The sequence below is a fragment of the Lepisma saccharinum genome, chromosome 18 (genome assembly GCF_977018435.1).
Source record: "Lepisma saccharinum chromosome 18, izLepSacc3.1, whole genome shotgun sequence".
Taxonomy (NCBI): domain Eukaryota; kingdom Metazoa; phylum Arthropoda; class Insecta; order Zygentoma; family Lepismatidae; genus Lepisma; species Lepisma saccharinum.
Window position 1 is genome coordinate 10,779,537 of NC_139246.1, and position 20,125 is coordinate 10,799,661.

The 20,125-nt window shown below is 39.7% G+C and overlaps 1 protein-coding gene and 1 long non-coding RNA gene across 2 annotated transcripts in view; one reads left to right on the forward strand and one right to left on the reverse strand.

Moving 5' to 3' along the window:
- Positions 1 to 12,430, reverse strand: part of LOC146002383 (uncharacterized) — a 152,115-nt gene extending 139,685 nt beyond the window's left edge. Inside the window, exon 1 of the mRNA XM_083140126.1 lies at positions 12,346 to 12,430. Coding sequence (XP_082996252.1) covers positions 12,346 to 12,354 — 9 coding nt within the window. The 5' untranslated portion in view covers positions 12,355 to 12,430. The remainder of the gene's footprint in view (positions 1 to 12,345) is intronic.
- On the forward strand, positions 11,716 to 19,022 carry LOC146002384 (uncharacterized). Its single transcript, XR_014443699.1, has 3 exons — positions 11,716 to 11,925; positions 17,745 to 17,931; positions 18,632 to 19,022. It is a non-coding gene; the product is annotated as an uncharacterized LOC146002384 (long non-coding RNA).
- Positions 19,023 to 20,125: the final 1,103 nt, after the last annotated feature.

The window sequence follows — 20,125 nt, forward strand, 5'->3', positions numbered from 1 at the left end:
TTTCTCCCTATATTCCTTGATCTTCTCCTTTCAGATACGGTGGGCGACGGTAGGCACTGCTCCTTCGCGGTCAGAAATTTGTAAGGCAACATTCAGACGGCTTACAACTTTCCCCAAGCAAAAGGCGGGAGTTCTCATGTGCAGTCTGGTGCTGAAGTGTTGCAATCTAACAAACAGGATCTCGAAGACTGGTATCGGACCGAGTTGAACTTTGAAGTTTTTAGGAATTTTGCCATATTGTAATGACTGCCTACCGGTAGAAATAGGGAGCCACCACATCATGAAGGCAACAGTGCCTCCGGGAACCAGTTGGGCCACAAAACAAAACAAATCAAAAAATTAAATCCACGGCTAGCTACACATACAACCTCAACTGGCTCCTTGTAACACAACATATGTAGCTGAAACTTAACATGAGGAGGTAAATCGAGATGCAAACACAATCATTATTATTTCCATAATTTTAATTTCTATTAGTTTGGCTAACTATGCAAGGTGACCAAAACTGATCCAAGAATCAAGACCTATAAACATATTGATAAAATTTACACACACTGTCACAAACTAAATTAGCAATAAAGAGTTGAAATTATTTGGCCAATTACATAATGCATGCAGTACGCGTACTACACTACAGTTTGCACATTACCTTGTCTGCCGATGCACATTAGAAAGAAAAATATATATAAGCGCGCACTGAGTTCATCGTTGGGGCCCAGTCTTCTAATATGGTCCCGATGTAACGTTTGACGAGATATGGAAGGGGGAGGGGGGTAATAGATGAAATGATGGCGGTTTTTCAGTAGAGCAGCTACAACCACTGGTGGGTTCCTTGGTCGTCTCTGGTTCAGTCCATTTCAGCGCTTGATTACTGTATAAGCTGTTCGGCAGGCATCTTAACGTTGGACTCGCCGTACTTGACGGTGCTTCAACACTTGCCCGTTCACGCGTCCGAGCGTCAACAAATCAGCACTGCACACATACGTAGTTCGTACTTGGCGCTGTTTTAACACTTGCACGTTCACACGCCCGAGCGTCAACAGATCCGCACTGCTCTCATATGCGTACAAGGCAAAGAATCAAAGAACTTTTCAAGAGCGACCACTTTGCCTCCTTACTTCTTCACCGTTAAAACTTAGACTGTCTGTCCCAGGACTCTCCACACTCCTGGAAACACTATTTTGCACTATTGTGATCCCCTGACCAATCAGGAGCTTGCACTTTCTTCTCCATTATGCACTACTGACTGACAATGAACATGGAATGGAGGATGTGTGACATCGCAAGTTTACAACGTTATATATAACTCACCCTTTTACTAAAGTCGACAGAAACATGCCTAGGTTCGAAATTTATGAAGGTTAATAGTTCTCCATTGAGCTTAATTCTGAAATTTACGCAAGGGATGCTTTCGAAATGGTGACAGGCTTGTAAATATCCGAGAGACAAATATATGATCTCACAGATGGACAGAGAAAAGGCTTGACGTGAGAATGTCTGAAAATATGGTGCGACTCGAATCGGAAGAGACCCCCCTAGAATGGAGGGTGTGGAGCCATCTAGCATGGAAGAAAATCACTAGATTTAGAAAGTTGAAAGAGGAAAAGACAAAGTGATACCTTTACATACTTATGCCGGTGAAATTTTGATATGCCTGGCAACACTGACGTCCAGACGCGCATTTTGTTGGGGAGACCTAGCTCTATTGTTACATTTTTTCAGCTTTCTAGACTGGCTGCTGCATTCTGTCCCTCGGCCGTGAAAGTCGCATGGTGGTAAATTCACGTACTGTGACAGCACCATGCTGTGCGAAGGAGGTGGTCCAAAATAGGGGTGACGTCCATGAGAGTTCCCACGACCCACGCTAACTTTCGAAAATAAGAAAAAAAATAAACCTTGGGGTGGACGCTGGGAAAAGTCCATCACAGAACCCCCCCTTCGGATTAATCAAGATGAAAATCTGAATAATCTGAATATTCTACACAATAAATTATTTGGGGCATGTGCCTGTTCACCCCCTCACAGTACGCCGGAAAAAAAATACAAAAACTTACTGGGATGAACCTACAAGATATAATATCCTTATGAATAGATAATATACAGAAACAAAAATAAACTTATACATGTAACCATAAAAAAAATAGAAATACAAAAAAGTTTAAATATTCAAAAATACGAAGAATAGACAAGTACATAAAAGAAAATAAAGATTCCCTTCTGGATCCGGAAGAGGTCTTTCCACTTTCTTTCCTTTCAAACTGTCCCTGGAAGGGTCGCAAACGACCTGTGGTCATTCATTCATTCGCCGGCGACCTTCAGCCAAGGATTCCTTCCTACAGCTGGTAGACCGTTTCCTTTTCTACAAAAGGACCCCTCTTGTTAGCCGCACAGTCATAAATACCTGACACTTCTTCCTTTTTCCAATATTCCGAAAAAATATATATATTTATAATCTTCTTATCCTCTTCCCTTTTCTTTTCAGCAATTGCTGACGAAACTTTTTCATTATTATTTACAATTGACACTTTAAACATGATGCACAATACCATTATAAAAACACTAATGATGATAATAATAATAATAATAATAATAATAATAATAATGACAATAATACTAATACTAATAATACAATAGAGAAACACTAAAATCACTAAATTACATTTAAATTCCATCATCAGCCTCACTGTGCTATTCCAGTGTTGCAGTGTACCGGCGTAGGTTGGTGGTGTTGTAAACACCAATCTCCTTGTTGCTTCGTGGGTTGGACAAGAGATATGCATTGGGCCCTACTTCCTTCACCACCACGAATGGGCCTTCAAAGAGATGCACGAATTTTCTGTAGATCCCTTTGTCTACATTTGAGGTTGCAAAGGACCTTTTTAGAACATAGTCTCCTTCGTTGAATGTTGTCAAGTGTCCTTTGTCGTGCTGTTTCTTTCTAGCAGCCGCAGCTTTTTCTAGATTTTCCCTGGCTCTCATTAGCTTTACCTCGCGACTGGAATCGTCGTTTAGTCGAGGGATATTGAATATTCTCCTTATTTCCTCCTCCGGGTTTCTGTTGAGAAATAGCTCGTAGGGAGCGTATCCCGTCGAAGTGTGCACGACCAGATTCATGCACTTTGTGATGTCCGGAATGTGTTGCGGCCACTCACGATGTTTGTCCTTTAAGCTAATGCGAAAAAGCCTCCCTATCTCCCTCATGGTTCTCTCCACAGGGTTAGCTCTAGGGTTCTTGGCACTAATGAATCGCACTTCGATTCCCCTCTCATTCAATTCCTGCTTCCATCTCTTCCCCTTAAACTGAGTCCCTTTGTCTGTGAGGAACGTCTTTGCATTCGGACAAAGTACTAAAAAGTCATTCACAATCTTATTTAGGACTGCGTTTGTTGTGGCTTTCTTCAACGGATAAACCATCACAAACTTGGAGAAGACGCACAGAAGTACCAGGCAGTACTGGAGACCGTATCTCGCCTTCGGTAGTGGACCGTATAGATCAGCTGATATAATTTCGCCAACGTTATTTGCCACCACTGGGTGCATCGGTCCTTTCATCTCCTGGTTAGAATATTTCGTTCGCAGGCAGAGATCACATGCATTCACGTGCTTCTTGATGCTTGCTCTCATCTTCTTCCAAGTGAAGAATTCGGAGATTGCAACGTGAGTTTTCTGTTGTCCGTAGTGGCCTCTCTTGTGATAAAAATCCATTATGCCATCCGTTAGGCACTTCGGAATGCAAATCTTGAACACTCCGTTTTCCTTTTTGCACAAGATGTTGTCTTTTATCACATAACGAGAATTTTCTTCTCTCTCCTCTTCTTGGTGTCCCTCTAGGGATCGAACTATTGGCCCTAGCACTTCGTCTTCTCGTTGCAGCTTCGGAAGGTCCTGCATCGACGATCTTGTCTCCTGCCCTTTTGCTTTCTTCTCGTAGGCTCTGGCAACACTGCGATTCTTTTCTCTGGCTTCTACAACTTGTGCCGCTGCGACCATCGCAGCCGGGGGGGTTGGTTGACAGCTGTCCCCCGTCACAACAAACGGATTCGCTACCTGGATGCGAAAACTGCATTCCGGCTCGCGACATCCCTCTCCACATGGTTCCAATTGTTTCACTGGAAGGAGCGGTGCCATTAGATCACCATCGCACCTACAGATGGGCCCTTCGCACTCGTAGCCAACAGTAATGTGGTTCGCTTCTTGTTCAATACTTTCGCACTCGGCGGAGACAAATTTTATTTCTGTGTATAGGCCGCTGCATCTCAATCTCATCGTCTTGTTGCGGAAGTCCAGGTGGGCGTGATTGTCCTCTAAAAAGTCGTTCCCCAGAATTACAGGTTTAACCAGGTTCCTAACAACAAGAAAATTGACGTCTACCGTCACACCTCCAAACGATACAGGCAGATAAGTCTGCGTGACAATCTTTGAGGCCCTGGAACCGAACGCTGAAATGATTTTCAAGCATCCAACGCTTAATTGTGGCAGATTGGCGTTTTCCTCTAATAGGGATAACCATATCTCGTCGCTCAGGCAGCTGTGGCTAGCCCCGGAATCTAATAGCGCTTCACACATTTTTCTCTCTACGAGGGCATTTACAAGAGGCAAGGGGCGGGGCTTGTTAATAGCATCTTGATTATTCTCATCAAACACCTTATCAAATAACGTATTTACGTGTGCATTTTCTTCCACGAAACTCTTCACATGTGTTTCACACTCTCCTTTGTCACTGTAGTCACCTTGGTAATCAAAATTCCTGTTTTCGTTGCATATGTCGTTTTCCCGGGGCCGGGGAGATGACGTCATACTTTCACTCCTTTCTCCCCTTTCCCGTTCTGGCTGTCAATCGCTGCTTCGCCTTCGATCCACGTCGTCTTGCCTTGCTTCCATTATTGAATTGACGTTCATTTGTTGCCTTTCTTCCGCATCATCCCTGGTCGGTCCATCATTGTAAGAGTAATTATAACCTTGCTGCCGTCTGTCACCTCTGTCCCGACGGGGGGCGTTGCCTCGAGGTGGCTGTCGGCCGTGTGGTTGAGGGTCGAACCTGAGTGACCGCGAAGGGTTGTCATCCGATCTGAATCCCCTGCTGCTTGCACCGGCGCGAGAGGACCGACCGCGAGTCTCAAAAGTATTTACTTGCCTGCGGTTGCGATTCTGCACAGAAGCCAAGTTTTGTGTCGACGTGTAAGTTGTTTCCTGCACCTCCCTAAGCACGTTAAGTAGCTCGTTACACGTTGTAATTTTGAGTCCTATAACTGCTCTCCTAACATATGCTGGGTACTGCTTCAGAGCCACTTGCACCAATGTTTGCTCAGAGAGAGGATCCGGCAACACCGCATTTCGCTGCACCAGGTCCATGAAATATTCTGCAAGGGTCTTCCCGTCTCCCGGCGCGTACCTGCTTGTGTAAAGTTCGGCCTTCATTTTTATGAGTTTCTCTTCACCCAAAAACTGTGCCATAAAACGGTCTTTAAAAACCTGAAAATCCGTGAAATTGCGCTTATCGATGTTGAACCACGCGAGCGCACTTCCTCGAAGGGACAACCCGACGACCTTGATCTTCTGGTTCTCCGGAATTTGCGCGAGATCCATATAAGTTTCCATCTCTTGGATATAGGTGCAAGCTTTTAATTCATCCTGATTTTTGGCGTCGAACTTGGGTAGCAACAGGTCCCTCTGCAGATACACATTTGCCGCTGCTATCCCCGTACCACACACTGAAGCGGGGGAAGGGTTGTCGCGTCGGTCGCCGTTGCTTTCCAGCGTATCGACTCTGCGTGTCTCTGACGAGGCTGTGCTTGAGATCTGCGTTCTGAGAGCTTGAATCTCCTCATTGATGGTCTCCCGCACTCTGCTATCTCTTCGTTCGATGGTGGCTTCAAGATGTTGAGACAGGGTGTCTCGCAAGTTCTCGGATATTTCTTGCATCCGGGTCTCCTGGACCTGATCCATGGATTCCGCAAATTCAGCCCTGATATTATGCAGGCTCTCTTCAACAGTTTCCGTCCGCTGCTCTAATGATTCGGTTCTGTCTGACACTTCATCGATCGCCTTCCCTAGCACGGTATTCACCCTTTTGAGGTCCCTCTGCATCTCTCGTTTTAGATCCTCGTTCGACCTCTGCATCTTGCGTTCAAGTTCTTCGAATCTCCGGTCCATTTTTTCATCCTGTCTTCTTTCCAGGTCTCGAATATCCGTCTGAAGGACATCCAGCTTCCCCATGATGGATTGTAGCATCGCAAACATCTGAGCGTTGCCGACCGTTGTCAACTCACCCGCGATGGTTGTCATATTAGCTTCGCTTCTTCCCTGCATCTCTGGAGTCTCAGTGACGTCCCCACGATCGGCGAGGTCTCGCCTTTCACCTTCTCGATCGCCCGACTCTTCAACAGAACCAATGAAGCTAGCCAGCCTAGTATGCTCGCGAAAATTATACCTCGAATTCATGGTCGGTTATGACAAACACGTTCAATTGCTACAACAAAACAAACACTACTACTACTAAATATGGGAGGCCAATATGTGAAAGAGAACGAGGAAAAAAAAATGAACGGCACAAGTATATCAAGATATAACGCTTTGAGAGGGGGTGGGGGGAGAGTGGCGTATCAAAAAGATGTAGAAAAATTACTGCATGAAACGTAAAGCATAATGCAAAAGAAAACAATCGACGCTAACAGGTAACATATCTTAATGGGCAGAAAGAGAAAAGAAATGACAGAGAAACGAGAAAAACGCTGCTAGCGGCTAGCCCTGTCACCATCTCAAAACCAATCTCACGTGCGCAATAATTTCCGTTTTCATAAAGATATTCTACGGGCATGTTTCAAGTCTTTGCATCTCGATTTCCTCTTATTGCTGATATTACTTCAATGATAATTTAAATAATTAGTTGAAAAAATGAATCAATGATTACAATTACTAATATATGACAGATATCCAAATTCAATAAACAGGGTTTCTTAGCTGATTTAACAGATATTGCCCATTAGTTGGGGGCCACGCTGTAATGACTGCCTACCGGTAGAAATAGGGAGCCACCACATCATGAAGGCAACAGTGCCTCCGGGAACCAGTTGGGCCACAAAACAAAACAAATCAAAAAATTAAATCCACGGCTAGCTACACATACAACCTCAACTGGCTCCTTGTAACACAACATATGTAGCTGAAACTTAACATGAGGAGGTAAATCGAGATGCAAACACAATCATTATTATTTCCATAATTTTAATTTCTATTAGTTTGGCTAACTATGCAAGGTGACCAAAACTGATCCAAGAATCAAGACCTATAAACATATTGATAAAATTTACACACACTGTCACAAACTAAATTAGCAATAAAGAGTTGAAATTATTTGGCCAATTACATAATGCATGCAGTACGCGTACTACACTACAGTTTGCACATTACCTTGTCTGCCGATGCACATTAGAAAGAAAAATATATATAAGCGCGCACTGAGTTCATCGTTGGGGCCCAGTCTTCTAATATGGTCCCGATGTAACGTTTGACGAGATATGGAAGGGGGAGGGGGGTAATAGATGAAATGATGGCGGTTTTTCAGTAGAGCAGCTACAACCACTGGTGGGTTCCTTGGTCGTCTCTGGTTCAGTCCATTTCAGCGCTTGATTACTGTATAAGCTGTTCGGCAGGCATCTTAACGTTGGACTCGCCGTACTTGACGGTGCTTCAACACTTGCCCGTTCACGCGTCCGAGCGTCAACAAATCAGCACTGCACACATACGTAGTTCGTACTTGGCGCTGTTTTAACACTTGCACGTTCACACGCCCGAGCGTCAACAGATCCGCACTGCTCTCATATGCGTACAAGGCAAAGAATCAAAGAACTTTTCAAGAGCGACCACTTTGCCTCCTTACTTCTTCACCGTTAAAACTTAGACTGTCTGTCCCAGGACTCTCCACACTCCTGGAAACACTATTTTGCACTATTGTGATCCCCTGACCAATCAGGAGCTTGCACTTTCTTCTCCATTATGCACTACTGACTGACAATGAACATGGAATGGAGGATGTGTGACATCGCAAGTTTACAACGTTATATATAACTCACCCTTTTACTAAAGTCGACAGAAACATGCCTAGGTTCGAAATTTATGAAGGTTAATAGTTCTCCATTGAGCTTAATTCTGAAATTTACGCAAGGGATGCTTTCGAAATGGTGACAGGCTTGTAAATATCCGAGAGACAAATATATGATCTCACAGATGGACAGAGAAAAGGCTTGACGTGAGAATGTCTGAAAATATGGTGCGACTCGAATCGGAAGAGACCCCCCCTAGAATGGAGGGTGTGGAGCCATCTAGCATGGAAGAAAATCACTAGATTTAGAAAGTTGAAAGAGGAAAAGACAAAGTGATACCTTTACATACTTATGCCGGTGAAATTTTGATATGCCTGGCAACACTGACGTCCAGACGCGCATTTTGTTGGGGAGACCTAGCTCTATTGTTACATTTTTTCAGCTTTCTAGACTGGCTGCTGCATTCTGTCCCTCGGCCGTGAAAGTCGCATGGTGGTAAATTCACGTACTGTGACAGCACCATGCTGTGCGAAGGAGGTGGTCCAAAATAGGAGTGACGTCCATGAGAGTTCCCACGACCCACGCTAACTTTCGAAAATAAGAAAAAAAATAAACCTTGGGGTGGACGCTGGGAAAAGTCCATCACAATATAATTACATATATTTTACTAGAACTAATAAAGTGTAAGCCCGGCTTACACGGCTTACATGGACGCTCCGCGCCTGCATATATATATATATATATATATATATATATATATATATACACACACACACACACGGCTCTGGGTCGCATGAAGCTAGTCGTTTAAATATAGTGGTGGCTTTCAGTATCGAAAGGGTCGCATAAATCGAGTCGAGTCTTTGAGCCAACCGTTCTCGCAAAACGTGTCATGTCTTTAGGTAACCTGTGTGAAGCTCAGTCATGCCAACCCTAGCATAATGTCGCTAAGCCTAGTACTGTTTGAATTTATTCGGAGCCAGCCAACTGCAGATATACAAAGCAATGATCTACATAGAAGAGGGCTGAATGGGCTACAGCCCCTCGAAAGTTTTATAAAATCAAATGAAAGCAGTAAAGAAGTCGCGAAAACCCAATAGGCTAACCATATTTGTCTTGAATAACTTTTAAAAGCGAAGGTTTAAAATGGTAATTGGAGCTCATATCTCATAAAGAAAATATTGAAAGGATAAGCTTCATTGCTGATGTTTACAACACGGCAGCTAAAATGAGAACGTACTTTTCCTCTTTGGCGAGAGAAAGGATTTAAAATTTGTTACTTCAGTGTATCGCGTATTGGCGTAAGTTGGGACCTAACTTTTGGGTTAGGTAGAATTTAAACAAAAATCCCATAAAAATAACGTCCCCAGGATAATTTGCTAACTAAATGTTACATTAGCGATATCTAGCAAACAATTATTTCAAGAACTACAGATATTGCCAGTTCTTATTTTACCACCATTCATCCTCATCTTCGCGATTAGTCAAAGGGACAGAGAAAGTGAAGATTTTTCTGTTTTTCTTGACTTCCATGACTTTCTTGACTGGCATATACCCTGAACGACATTGTTCGTTATTTCCCTGCTTTACAATCAAATTACATTGAATATTGAAAAGAACGTGCAACACCTTGTTCGATCAGTATATACACTAAGGCAAGAAATTCTGCTCAGGCATTGAACAGTGACGTTATAAGAAAATGGTCCAAAAACGTTGTTCATTATTGCTTCCGTTTTCCAGTTTGTTTAATAGCAGGACAAAATTTATTCTTTTTGTGCAATGACTGACTCAACATAAATTTCACTATCGGGTTTGGTAGCGCAGTCCATAGACTTGTAACTTGCATGATTTTTTTCAGTCACGTATTTTACAAATTCATATTATGTGACGCTCAAAATGAAGGGTATTTATGGTATTTTCGAAATTCTTCGCGGACGCCGGACATAAGGCTAAAATGTACGGCATATCCTGAAAAAAAAAAAAAAAGGACGGCTCTAGGTCGCATAAAGCCAGTCGTTTAAAGATAGTAGTGGCTTTGAGTATCGAACAGGTCGCATAAATCCAGCCGGGTCTTTGAGCGAACCGTTCTCACAAAACGAGTCATGTCTTTAGGTAATCTGTGTAAAGCTCAGTGATGCCAACCCTAGCATAATATCGCTAAGCCTAGTACTGTTTGAATTGATTTGGAGCCAGCAATCTGCAGAGATTCAAAGCAATGATGTACGTAGAAGAAGGCTGAATGGGCTACAACCCCTCGAAATTTCTTAAATAAAATAATCAAATGAAAGCAGGAAAGATGTCGCGAAAACCGAAAATGGTAAGTGATTACCACCCTTAAAAATAAAAGATCCTCAGTAACAATATTTGTCTTGAATAACTTTTAAAAACGAAGGTTTAAAATTGTAATTGGAGCTCATATCTCATGATGAAAATATTTTCTTCCTAATATTTAAAGGATAAGCTTCATTGCTGATGCTTACAACACGGCAGCTGAAATGAGAACGTACTTTTCCTCTTTGGCGAGAGAAAGGACTTAAAATTTGTTGCTTGAGTGCATAGCGTATTGGCGTAAGTTGGGACCTAACTTTTGGGGGAGGTAGAATTTAAACAAAAATCCCATAAAAATAACGTCCCCAGGATAATTTGCTAAGTAAATATTACATTAGCGATATCTAGCAAACAATTATTTCAAGAACTACAGATATTATCAGTTCCATGCATATACCTATATGAAATCCTAAGAGACATGAACATTTGTCAAAATACATACACAGCAACACCAGGGAAAAGAATCACTTACATACATAATTACCATGGGCGTCGCCAGAAATTTTTGCAAGGGGCAGGGTCAGGCACGTGATAAATGTTGAGTTGTTAAAAAATAATAAATATCATTACCAGGGCTATGAATGTTATTATACAATAATAAATATTATAAAGTAAAAAATAAATGTTATTCGAAATAATAATAATTATTATTATTATATAAATGGGGAGATACGATCCACCAAACGAGTGAATACAGCACAATTATTTTGCATTATTCCTTTTGTATTTTATGCATTTATAACTCTTCACTTAATAATAAATTGATTTTCATTGATGTGAATTGTCAAATGGTAAAAAATAAATTATTTACGACAAAGAGAGAGAAGGTAATTGACTTTCAATGAAGTTGAGGTGGAAATGTAACATTTAAAGGAGAAATTAACTGTTTCTTTTTTACTGTCTTACATCGTTAGGTTAGGAATTATGAGTGCTAGATTTTGGGCTCACAGAAATTTTCGATGCGTTCTTTCGGTATATATTTGTGCAAACAGCGGGTTTCTTTTAATGAAATGCGGCGAAAGTACTGGGATTGCAAGTTTTTAGTAGTGAAGCGGACCATACTTTGGGATCAAATATCTCATGTTATTCGACGCTGGGTGGGCGCCGGGGCCGCTTCCAACTTACAACTGTAATAGAAAAATTAAAAAACCATTGATTTAAGGACTTTACAATCACCGCTAAGCCCACAACTTAATGTTATATTTAAACTACTTAAATAATTAAAAAAAAAAAGAAAAACCATGGGGGAACAAAAAATTGTATGCGCGTATGGTCTTTCCGCGTTCGGTGGTTGGCAACGATGGTCCCTAGGGTTCTTAAAAACGTCTCTGGCTTTACGGTACCTGCAGCTGCTCTGCTACAAACGTCCTGTGGCTTGTCTGTAATGATGACGATGGTTGCCGGTCGCCTAAAGACAATCGTGTCTTTAAGCGACTCTATCCGTATATATAATCGATCTGCGAGCTGAGATATCCATCCCTTTTTGGCGTCACTCAGAGAAGGCATTACTACTTGTATGTGTGCCCTGTCCTGACCTGTGTATATCCGTCAGCAGGTAAGTTAGTTTCAAGCATCTCGTTGGTAAAGTTTCCAAATGTTTAAAGATTTTTTGCAATTTTATAGGAGTATTAAGAAGTGCTTTAGAATTCTGGAAACTATTGTGGAAGGAAGGGGGCCGTTCACCTACTGTACCCCCTCCAGAATTTCGTTGAATTTTGTTTTAATTAATTGACAGTTTTCGATGTTGGTATTCTACCATTTCATCCAAAGAACAAATGATTCCACAGTTTTGAAAATTCTAATAATTACAGTTGTAGGTGAGAGGCCACAGCACACTTTAAAGGAGTACTTGTTTACTATCCGTCGGACAGATTTCTTCAGAAGAAACTACTTACTACTTACCGTAATAAGTTCCTAGTAACATTATAGTATAAAGGAAACGGATTTCTTCAAATTTACAGGAGAAAGTACTTACGGAAATCATTTTCTGTAGCGTTGTGGATGTTCGTGAATGTAGTTTTGATCCATTTTAATGCGAAAACATGTCATTTCTGCAAAACACTCTGTCCGACACGCTGTTTCTGCTGCCGCCATTTGCTTTCTGCATGAGAGTACAATGTTCCGTGTGTTAAGATGACTCAACCCCATAGTCAGTGTTTCAGCCTCGCCGTGTTTTCACTAGAACATGACTTGTCGATTATTTTTAATTTTATTATTTTTTTTAACTATGCTTGCCTAACCTAACCTAACCTTACCTTACGGAAAATGATTTTTGGGGCTAACTTCAATGGTTTGTGGCGTATTAGCATAATTTTAAATCCGGGCACGAAAGTAGGTATTTTCTGGTGAATGAACACTGCATAAATATACAAAACACTCTCACAACGCACCCTGAACCAGTACGCTATCGCCCGCTATAATGTGTTACAAAATCGAAATAACAAGTAACAGTAAGTACTCAGAAATGTAAGAAATAGACATTATCTTAGTTAGAAATGCATTATTTCACCTTAGGAAATGTTCCGCATTCCAAAATAGTACGTTAGCAATGTAAAAAAGCGTGAAATTTATGATTTATAGGCGTTTCCCTTATACTATAATAGTACCACAGGGAGTCTATAGAAAAAGCCAGGGAGCGGAGGCGGGGCCACGTTAGCGGTTGGGAGCAGTAAGTCAATTACCCCAGGTGTGGAGCCCGGAATCTGTGGGAAATTTGAGTCAAAAATTTTGGTAAGAGTCTAGTTTACGTCCTTTTCCTAAGGAATACGTGTCATATATCGTTGGAAAGGTTATTGTATAAGGAATTCAACAAAGTAAATCCCAAGGCGAGGAAAGACCGATGTTGTCCGGATATGCGTGATTGAACGTACTGAGGACATTTTTCAATGATGAAGCACATATTTAGGGGTATACCCGTGAACAGAAAGTGTAAAAAGAAAAACTTTCTTACCCTAAGAGATGCCGGAGCGTCGGCTGTCTGCTAGCACGGTTTTGAACGATGGACTGAATTATCACTGGGGATAAACGTGTTTTACACTATCTAGAAGTTTTTGGAACCTGTTCTTCTTTAACATGCGGAAACAAAAAAGACTAGCATGCAGTGTTGTTAACTCCCTTCGGTTACCATCAAAAGGCAAGAAGGACATAAACTAGACTAGCCAAAATTTCAAACGAAAATATTTTTTTTGTTTAAATTTTGCACCGATTCCCCAAAATCCATTCACGGAATGTTCTACGAAGCAGATAGATACGAATGTCAAAAATTGATGAAACTCAGAAGTTATAGGTGTCCGACGGATAGTAAACTTTTACCAAATACTACTTAATGGATTATGAGCATGTTTCTAAAATATTCATATTAACATGTGTTTAATTCTTCGTGCAATTTATACTGCATTTGGCATGTATGCTTTATCTTAATGATAATACTGAATGATGCATTGATAAATGCAGGAGTAGAGAAATACAGGGCACCAGGTTGCCATGTCACCTGTAAATTTTCACCTGAAATTTGAAATTCAGATCTATTTTTTTTTTTTTTTTAAATTTTGAGTTCACTTATGGAAATTTCAATTACCTTTTTTAAATAACTGGTCCAGTATGTGTTTTTTTAATGTTTGTGTGTTTTCTGTATCATGGAAATAATAAACATGCCATTAAAATTTTTTGCCCAGTTTCTACCTAAATTTGAAAATCTGCTGTGATATGTATTCTTCAGTTATTCATGCTTTTAGAGGCAAAGCCTTCTGTAAGAAGGCCACTCCAGTGCATAATTACTTTGAATTCAATCTTGTATTAATCAATCAGGGTGGCTACTTAGTAGGAATTATGGGGAAGTTTACCCACCATACCCCCTTGAGAATTACGTTCAAATTTGTATTAATCGACTGATTTTGATGTTTTATGTAATATAAAATTAGTTCCAGCATGCAGAAAATACACATAACTGAGATATTCAATCCCACATAAGCAAAGAACCTGCAATTTCGTAGAGCTTTCATTGCTTTTTATTATTAAAACCCTTTTTATGCACACTCAAATAGCGAAAGAACATGTCGATAATAACTATTGGTACCAAACATAACAATCCTAACCTAACTACGTAAAATTATAGTTGCTGTTCTGGAATGTAGTTCACATTTCTGTGAGCAAAAATCAACTGAAAACGTTCATAAACAACAAAATCTTCATATAACAAGCAAAATATTTCACTTTCTCTAGGGGGTACAGAGGGTCAAGGGTACCGGAATTATCAGTAAATTATTGGCTCTGGAAATTATGCATGCATTTTTCTCTGTAGACGTAAACTTTCATTAATCCAAATTCCATTGAATTTATACATATTTATAAATGCCCTGAGGCAAGTTTCACAGTTTAGCTTTAATTTTTATTGAGGAAGGAAAGGAAAGATGTGTGGAAAATAAAGCAGAATACTCTCAACCCATTTACTTTGTTAGTGTTCTTTGCTGAACAATCTATCTGACAGACAGAAATTTATTGCAAGATAAGATATCCTGAGGTTGATTGGTTCAATTTGAGTTTGCAATTGTTGCACAATTAACAATATTCCGTGGATTAGTATATCCTGTAACATTGTGACTTGTGTTTGTTGATGCCGAGTCTGAGTATGTGAATGCCAAATGTAATCTCTGCACCTTAAATTAAATATTTTCTTAGAATTTTGGGATACATTGGAATCACACAGACCCTATATGCGGTCAATATATTTGTGTGTGGGTGCTGATACGAAAGGTTGAAATAGAGAAAACATCTGCTTGTACCCTTGAATTTCTGTAAAGTTTGCCTTGAAAACCAGGAATTATACTTGAATTTTATCATAGTCCTAGAGTGGCCGCCCTGTTAATAAATTAAATGCTTTAAGGTCATTTTTCAAAATTTTAGCTTCATATTAGTTGAATTCATGGGTTTCTTGTTTAGTAGGGAATTATTTAACAGACATTTTATATTGTTGTTAGGGGCTTGTCCCCCATTTTCTTTTAGTTAAGGAGCTTATACCCGTATTGTGTGACGGGCCAAAATAGCCTCCGTGCTGAAGCTCCCATAACATTAAAATTAAAGAATAAGCATAAAAAGTATGACGCTGCTGAATAGTGTTTTTTATACAGCGTATCTGTAGTGAATTTCTTTTCTGGTCTGCTCAATATGGCTGAAATAATGACATATTAAAATAATTTTGGTTTACATTATAATATACAAGAGTGAAATGAGAGTTTCTTGCCAGCCTCCTTGGCAGAGTAGCCAGCTTATTGCACTACGAAACCAGAGGCCACAGGTACAAACCCTGGCTATGACATAGGTGTACTATTGTGTTTGTCCCAACATCATTCATCCTCGTCGTTGCAATTAATCCGAGGGGTAGGAAAGTTACGTAAATTATCTGCAAAAAAAATGGAAAACCTGAAGTGTCTCGGACACTGTGTCTTGGCCTCATCTCCATTTTATGGAGGCCAGTCTCATTGTCTTCTTCACAAGTCCTGCTCTCATGGGCGTCCGGAAGGGGGGGGGGGAAGAGTGGTCATCCCCCCCCCCCCCGGAAAATGAAAGTCGACCAGAAATTATATATTTCACACATATATAATATCGTTTCAGCCACAATAATGTGTGTTAATTATTGCATGAATAAGAAAAATTCAAATTTAAGCAATGTTTTTGAGGGAACAACACTATTATTGGGGAAAGTGTGCCTTGTATGCCCCCCTGGTAAAAAATCCCACGGATGTCCATGCCTGCTCTAGTTTTGGTTTTCAAAAGATTGTTTATGCACCATCCCTATAGTTGCGGTGATTTGCTAGGGGTCCTGTGAATAATAATTAACCCTGCATTATGCATGTTATTTTCTGTTGCATACATAGGCATGTGGGGTAAACCTGTTCCCAACCCTTTAACTGTCTTTAAGGTATGAAATACACGGTGAATTATACTGCACATGTATGCTGAACTTTTTCTTTGTACATTGTAATTCAAAATGAATGGTGCAACTTTTCACAGTTATTATGACGTAACTATTTATGATAGAAAATCAAACAAGGCCCGAAAATAAAGAAAATCTCTGGAAGTTTTCTTCTCACTAAGTGGGCTTATGCTGCTTTGCTGCTGTTCCACCAGGGTCGCCAGTGTTGCAAAATGGTTAGTGACCAGTAGAAGGTGTATTGTGTGTTGTAGCTATCAAGAACTGATTCACTCACTCACAATGGTGGAAAATCATTTCCACATGCGTTTTGGTAGTAATGCATATGTTTCACCCTTCCGAAAGATTTGCCAAAGTTACATCTGTGAATTGGTAGTGTCTTCGAAACCATGGACAATGGCTTGCTGTCTTGTGCATAGCATGTACTTGATTATTGTTTGGACGTTTACTGCATTACACGTGGTTCCCACGTTGAATCTTTGTAATGTGAGTCATGTGAGTAAAACTTCAACAGTTTTTCTTCATGTTGATGCCTTGTCTGATTTTCTATCATAAACAGTAACATCATAATAACTCTGTAAAATTGCACGCACCATTCATTTTGAATAACCCTGTATTTCGTCTTAAGATTAGCTGCAATTTTCTGCTACATTTTTTAAGTGATGTAATTGAATAAAGTAAACGTCAGTTACATTTGTCCCCCCCCCCAACCTCACAACGAATCAGTGCCATGGTCACCTTTGGTCACATGGTCACTTTCATGTACACTTGCCACTAACATATGCCTTTGTGACCTCCCTTTCCCCACTAACCTTCTTACATATAACATCTGAATCTGCTGTGTGCTCGGCTGTTCTTGCTTTGATATTTTTCTTGTTACATATTTAGGCATGTAGGGAAAACTGGCCCTTAAGCGTGAGACTGACGTTAACTTTGTACTATTAGATCACTTAGAAAGAAAGTTCAGCTTCACTGAAGCACTCAAGTGTAGTATATTTCTCAGTGTTGCAATCTCACATTTGAATATCGAAGGGGAGCACTGGTACCCTATGTGCCTAATGGAGGGTTAAGGACACCCACATAGTTTGTCTACTTGTGGTTTTGCAATAAAAAGTTTGAGGTTCAAGGCCTGGCATAGGCATGAGTGCCCCTTCGTTCAATTTAATCTAAATATGTATTCATTCTCATCTTGATCAATCGAAGAACTATTTTTAGTTTGTAAGTCTAGATGCTTGTCTGCACAGTATGTATTAGGTGACAGTGGATGATGAATGCCAGATTACGGTTCTATATTTGCAATGTAAATCAAGTTATTGTCTTACACATGCGTTTGTTCATACTTTAAAACAGCACTTGTAAAACTCATACAAGTAACTTGGGCTCTTCTATTTATCAGTTAGAAATATGTTTACTTGATCATTGGATTCTTTTTTATCTTCTTCTAGTAACACTGGTTCCAGCTCCCATAGATCCTTGCATCATTTGGCAACTTAACACCACACCACAATGGCACCCATCAAGAAGAACTCTCTCTGCTGTTCATGCACTGAGCTACCTCGTAATGCTGAAGCCCTGAGAAGAGCCGGGCACTGCCAGTCTGCGAAATCCTCTAACTGTTATTGTGCAATTGAGGTTGGTTGAATTTTCTTATAAACTTGTAACATCTCCATTGCATGTACATCTAGTGTACAACCATATGTTAGGAAGATTATTGTGGCTACAGGGTAATGGCTGCATCTTTTTTTAAGCATAAGACACGCATTGAGTTGTTACTAACACCAATTCTTGTTTGTCACATTGGTTATCTCAATATCATTGATCTAATAAAAAACAAAGCATTTTTTATTAAATTCAACCTTAGCCAGAAAATAATGCTGATGAGTATCGAAATTAACTCCTTATTTATATATTTATTATATAGTTTCATGTGTTGTTAAGTGAGAAGTGAAACAGTGTAGATACAATTAGAAACTGTATAATTGTTGATGGTACTGTTTTGTTTGCAAGTGTGATTTTTTATGACGACAAAATAAATAAATATAAATCATATCAAACATCCTGGTTTCTGATCTTAGTTCTTGTAAAAAAGAAAAATATAAGAATAATAGCCAAAAATATGCATGTGTTTATATGCTAATCCGTATTTAATTTTCATTCCATGTTTGTTCTTATAAGAATCGTAAAGTTAGTCTGTTAAGCGATCTATTAGCTTTAGCTGCTTCTAGAGATGTTTGACTAAATACCCAACCTCTTTCTTACACTGATTTAGCATAATTATCACAGACCTCACCCGATCATTTGCCTCATTTTAATTTGCCAAGTATTTTTGCAGTATACCTTTCAAGATTGTCCCGAAATATACCAACGTTTCGTGGAGATGAGGAACACCTACGAGAGAGAGTTGTTTCTCGTGGATACACATTCGATTATGTTGAAGAGAGCTTTCGACTTGGAAATGAAGAAGCTCTTTGAGGTGGAGTAGGATCTTCTGTAGGATGAGAGGATTCGGAACCTGAAACAACATTCTCAAAACTAGTAAAGGAGTACTGGATTGTACCGGTGTTGGAGAATTAAGAAAATTCAAGAGAAGAAATATTTGTGATTGGTGTAGGTGGTAGAGTTGTATCTTTATATTTTCCTACCATGTTGAAGTTAAGTTACATTAAAGTAAAGAGATGTAGTTCTTTTCATATCAATAAAAATGAAAAAAATACTTGTAGTTATTCAGCCTTTGTTCTTAATTATCCATGTTGTAAATATGTGTATGTCTGGTAATATTTCCTGATTTTGATAGATTGACATATTGCTGATTTAATGCTATTCTGTCGTATGGCCATTTGCACTAATTCTTCAGGAGAGCTGTTGAAGTTTGATTCATATCGTTTTAAAATATGCTACAGGAATTGCGCAAATATTTTATTAATGTTGGTAATTTACACAATACAGCATGTTGCTTCGGAATGTTATGAATAAATATATACAGAACACAATAATGTGATTAACTCATTTCTGACAAAAATGTGGATACAACAAAACAGTATTCAGAGGGGAGGCGTGATTGTTTAAACAGAAGAATAATAAAAGGTGACATGTGCAGACACACAAATATCAACTTCTCTTTCACATTGTACACCTTGGACCAGTGCTGGAAGAAAGGGAGATGGGTTTCGCAAAGCACCTTCCTCCCTGTCACATCGTTACCATGTCAAAGCATAGGAGCATCTGAAATAATTCATGAAGCTTTCCTGGTGGCGAATGACGAGGTTTTCTCAGGATATCAACCAGGTGATTTCTGGATAGGCTTTCGAGCTTCATTCCCTGAAGAGGAGAGTGACGTTAGCTCTCGAAAGCTTATCCGGAAATCACCTGGCTGACATCTTGAGAAAACCTCTTCATCATAGGAGTATCCATCGAGTTAAATATTCCACATCAGGTACTGCCTGGATTGCATTTTGCAACAAGGCTCTGGCATTAGGACTTACAGCCAGAATATTTCTCGTGTTGTGTGTTGTATATGTTTATGAGGTTTTTCACGAATTGCCTTTCGTCGTTATCTTTGCTATTAGTGGCAGAAAAGTATAATAAAATAATAAAAAAAAGAATAAAGAATTGTTAACTTTTTCAGCTTTGTTATGAATTAACATTATTTCAGTGCATGTAGTAAAGATTTGCAATCACCTGGAATCAGACACTCGAATAACATGCATTATACAGCAAAAGAAAAAAAATGTAGTTTAAAAAAAACAGGGTCCTCTTGATGACACTTTCTCAAAATCAAATTAGTTTTTACTTACGTCACACGAGCATTGGTTCACTTTGAAACTGT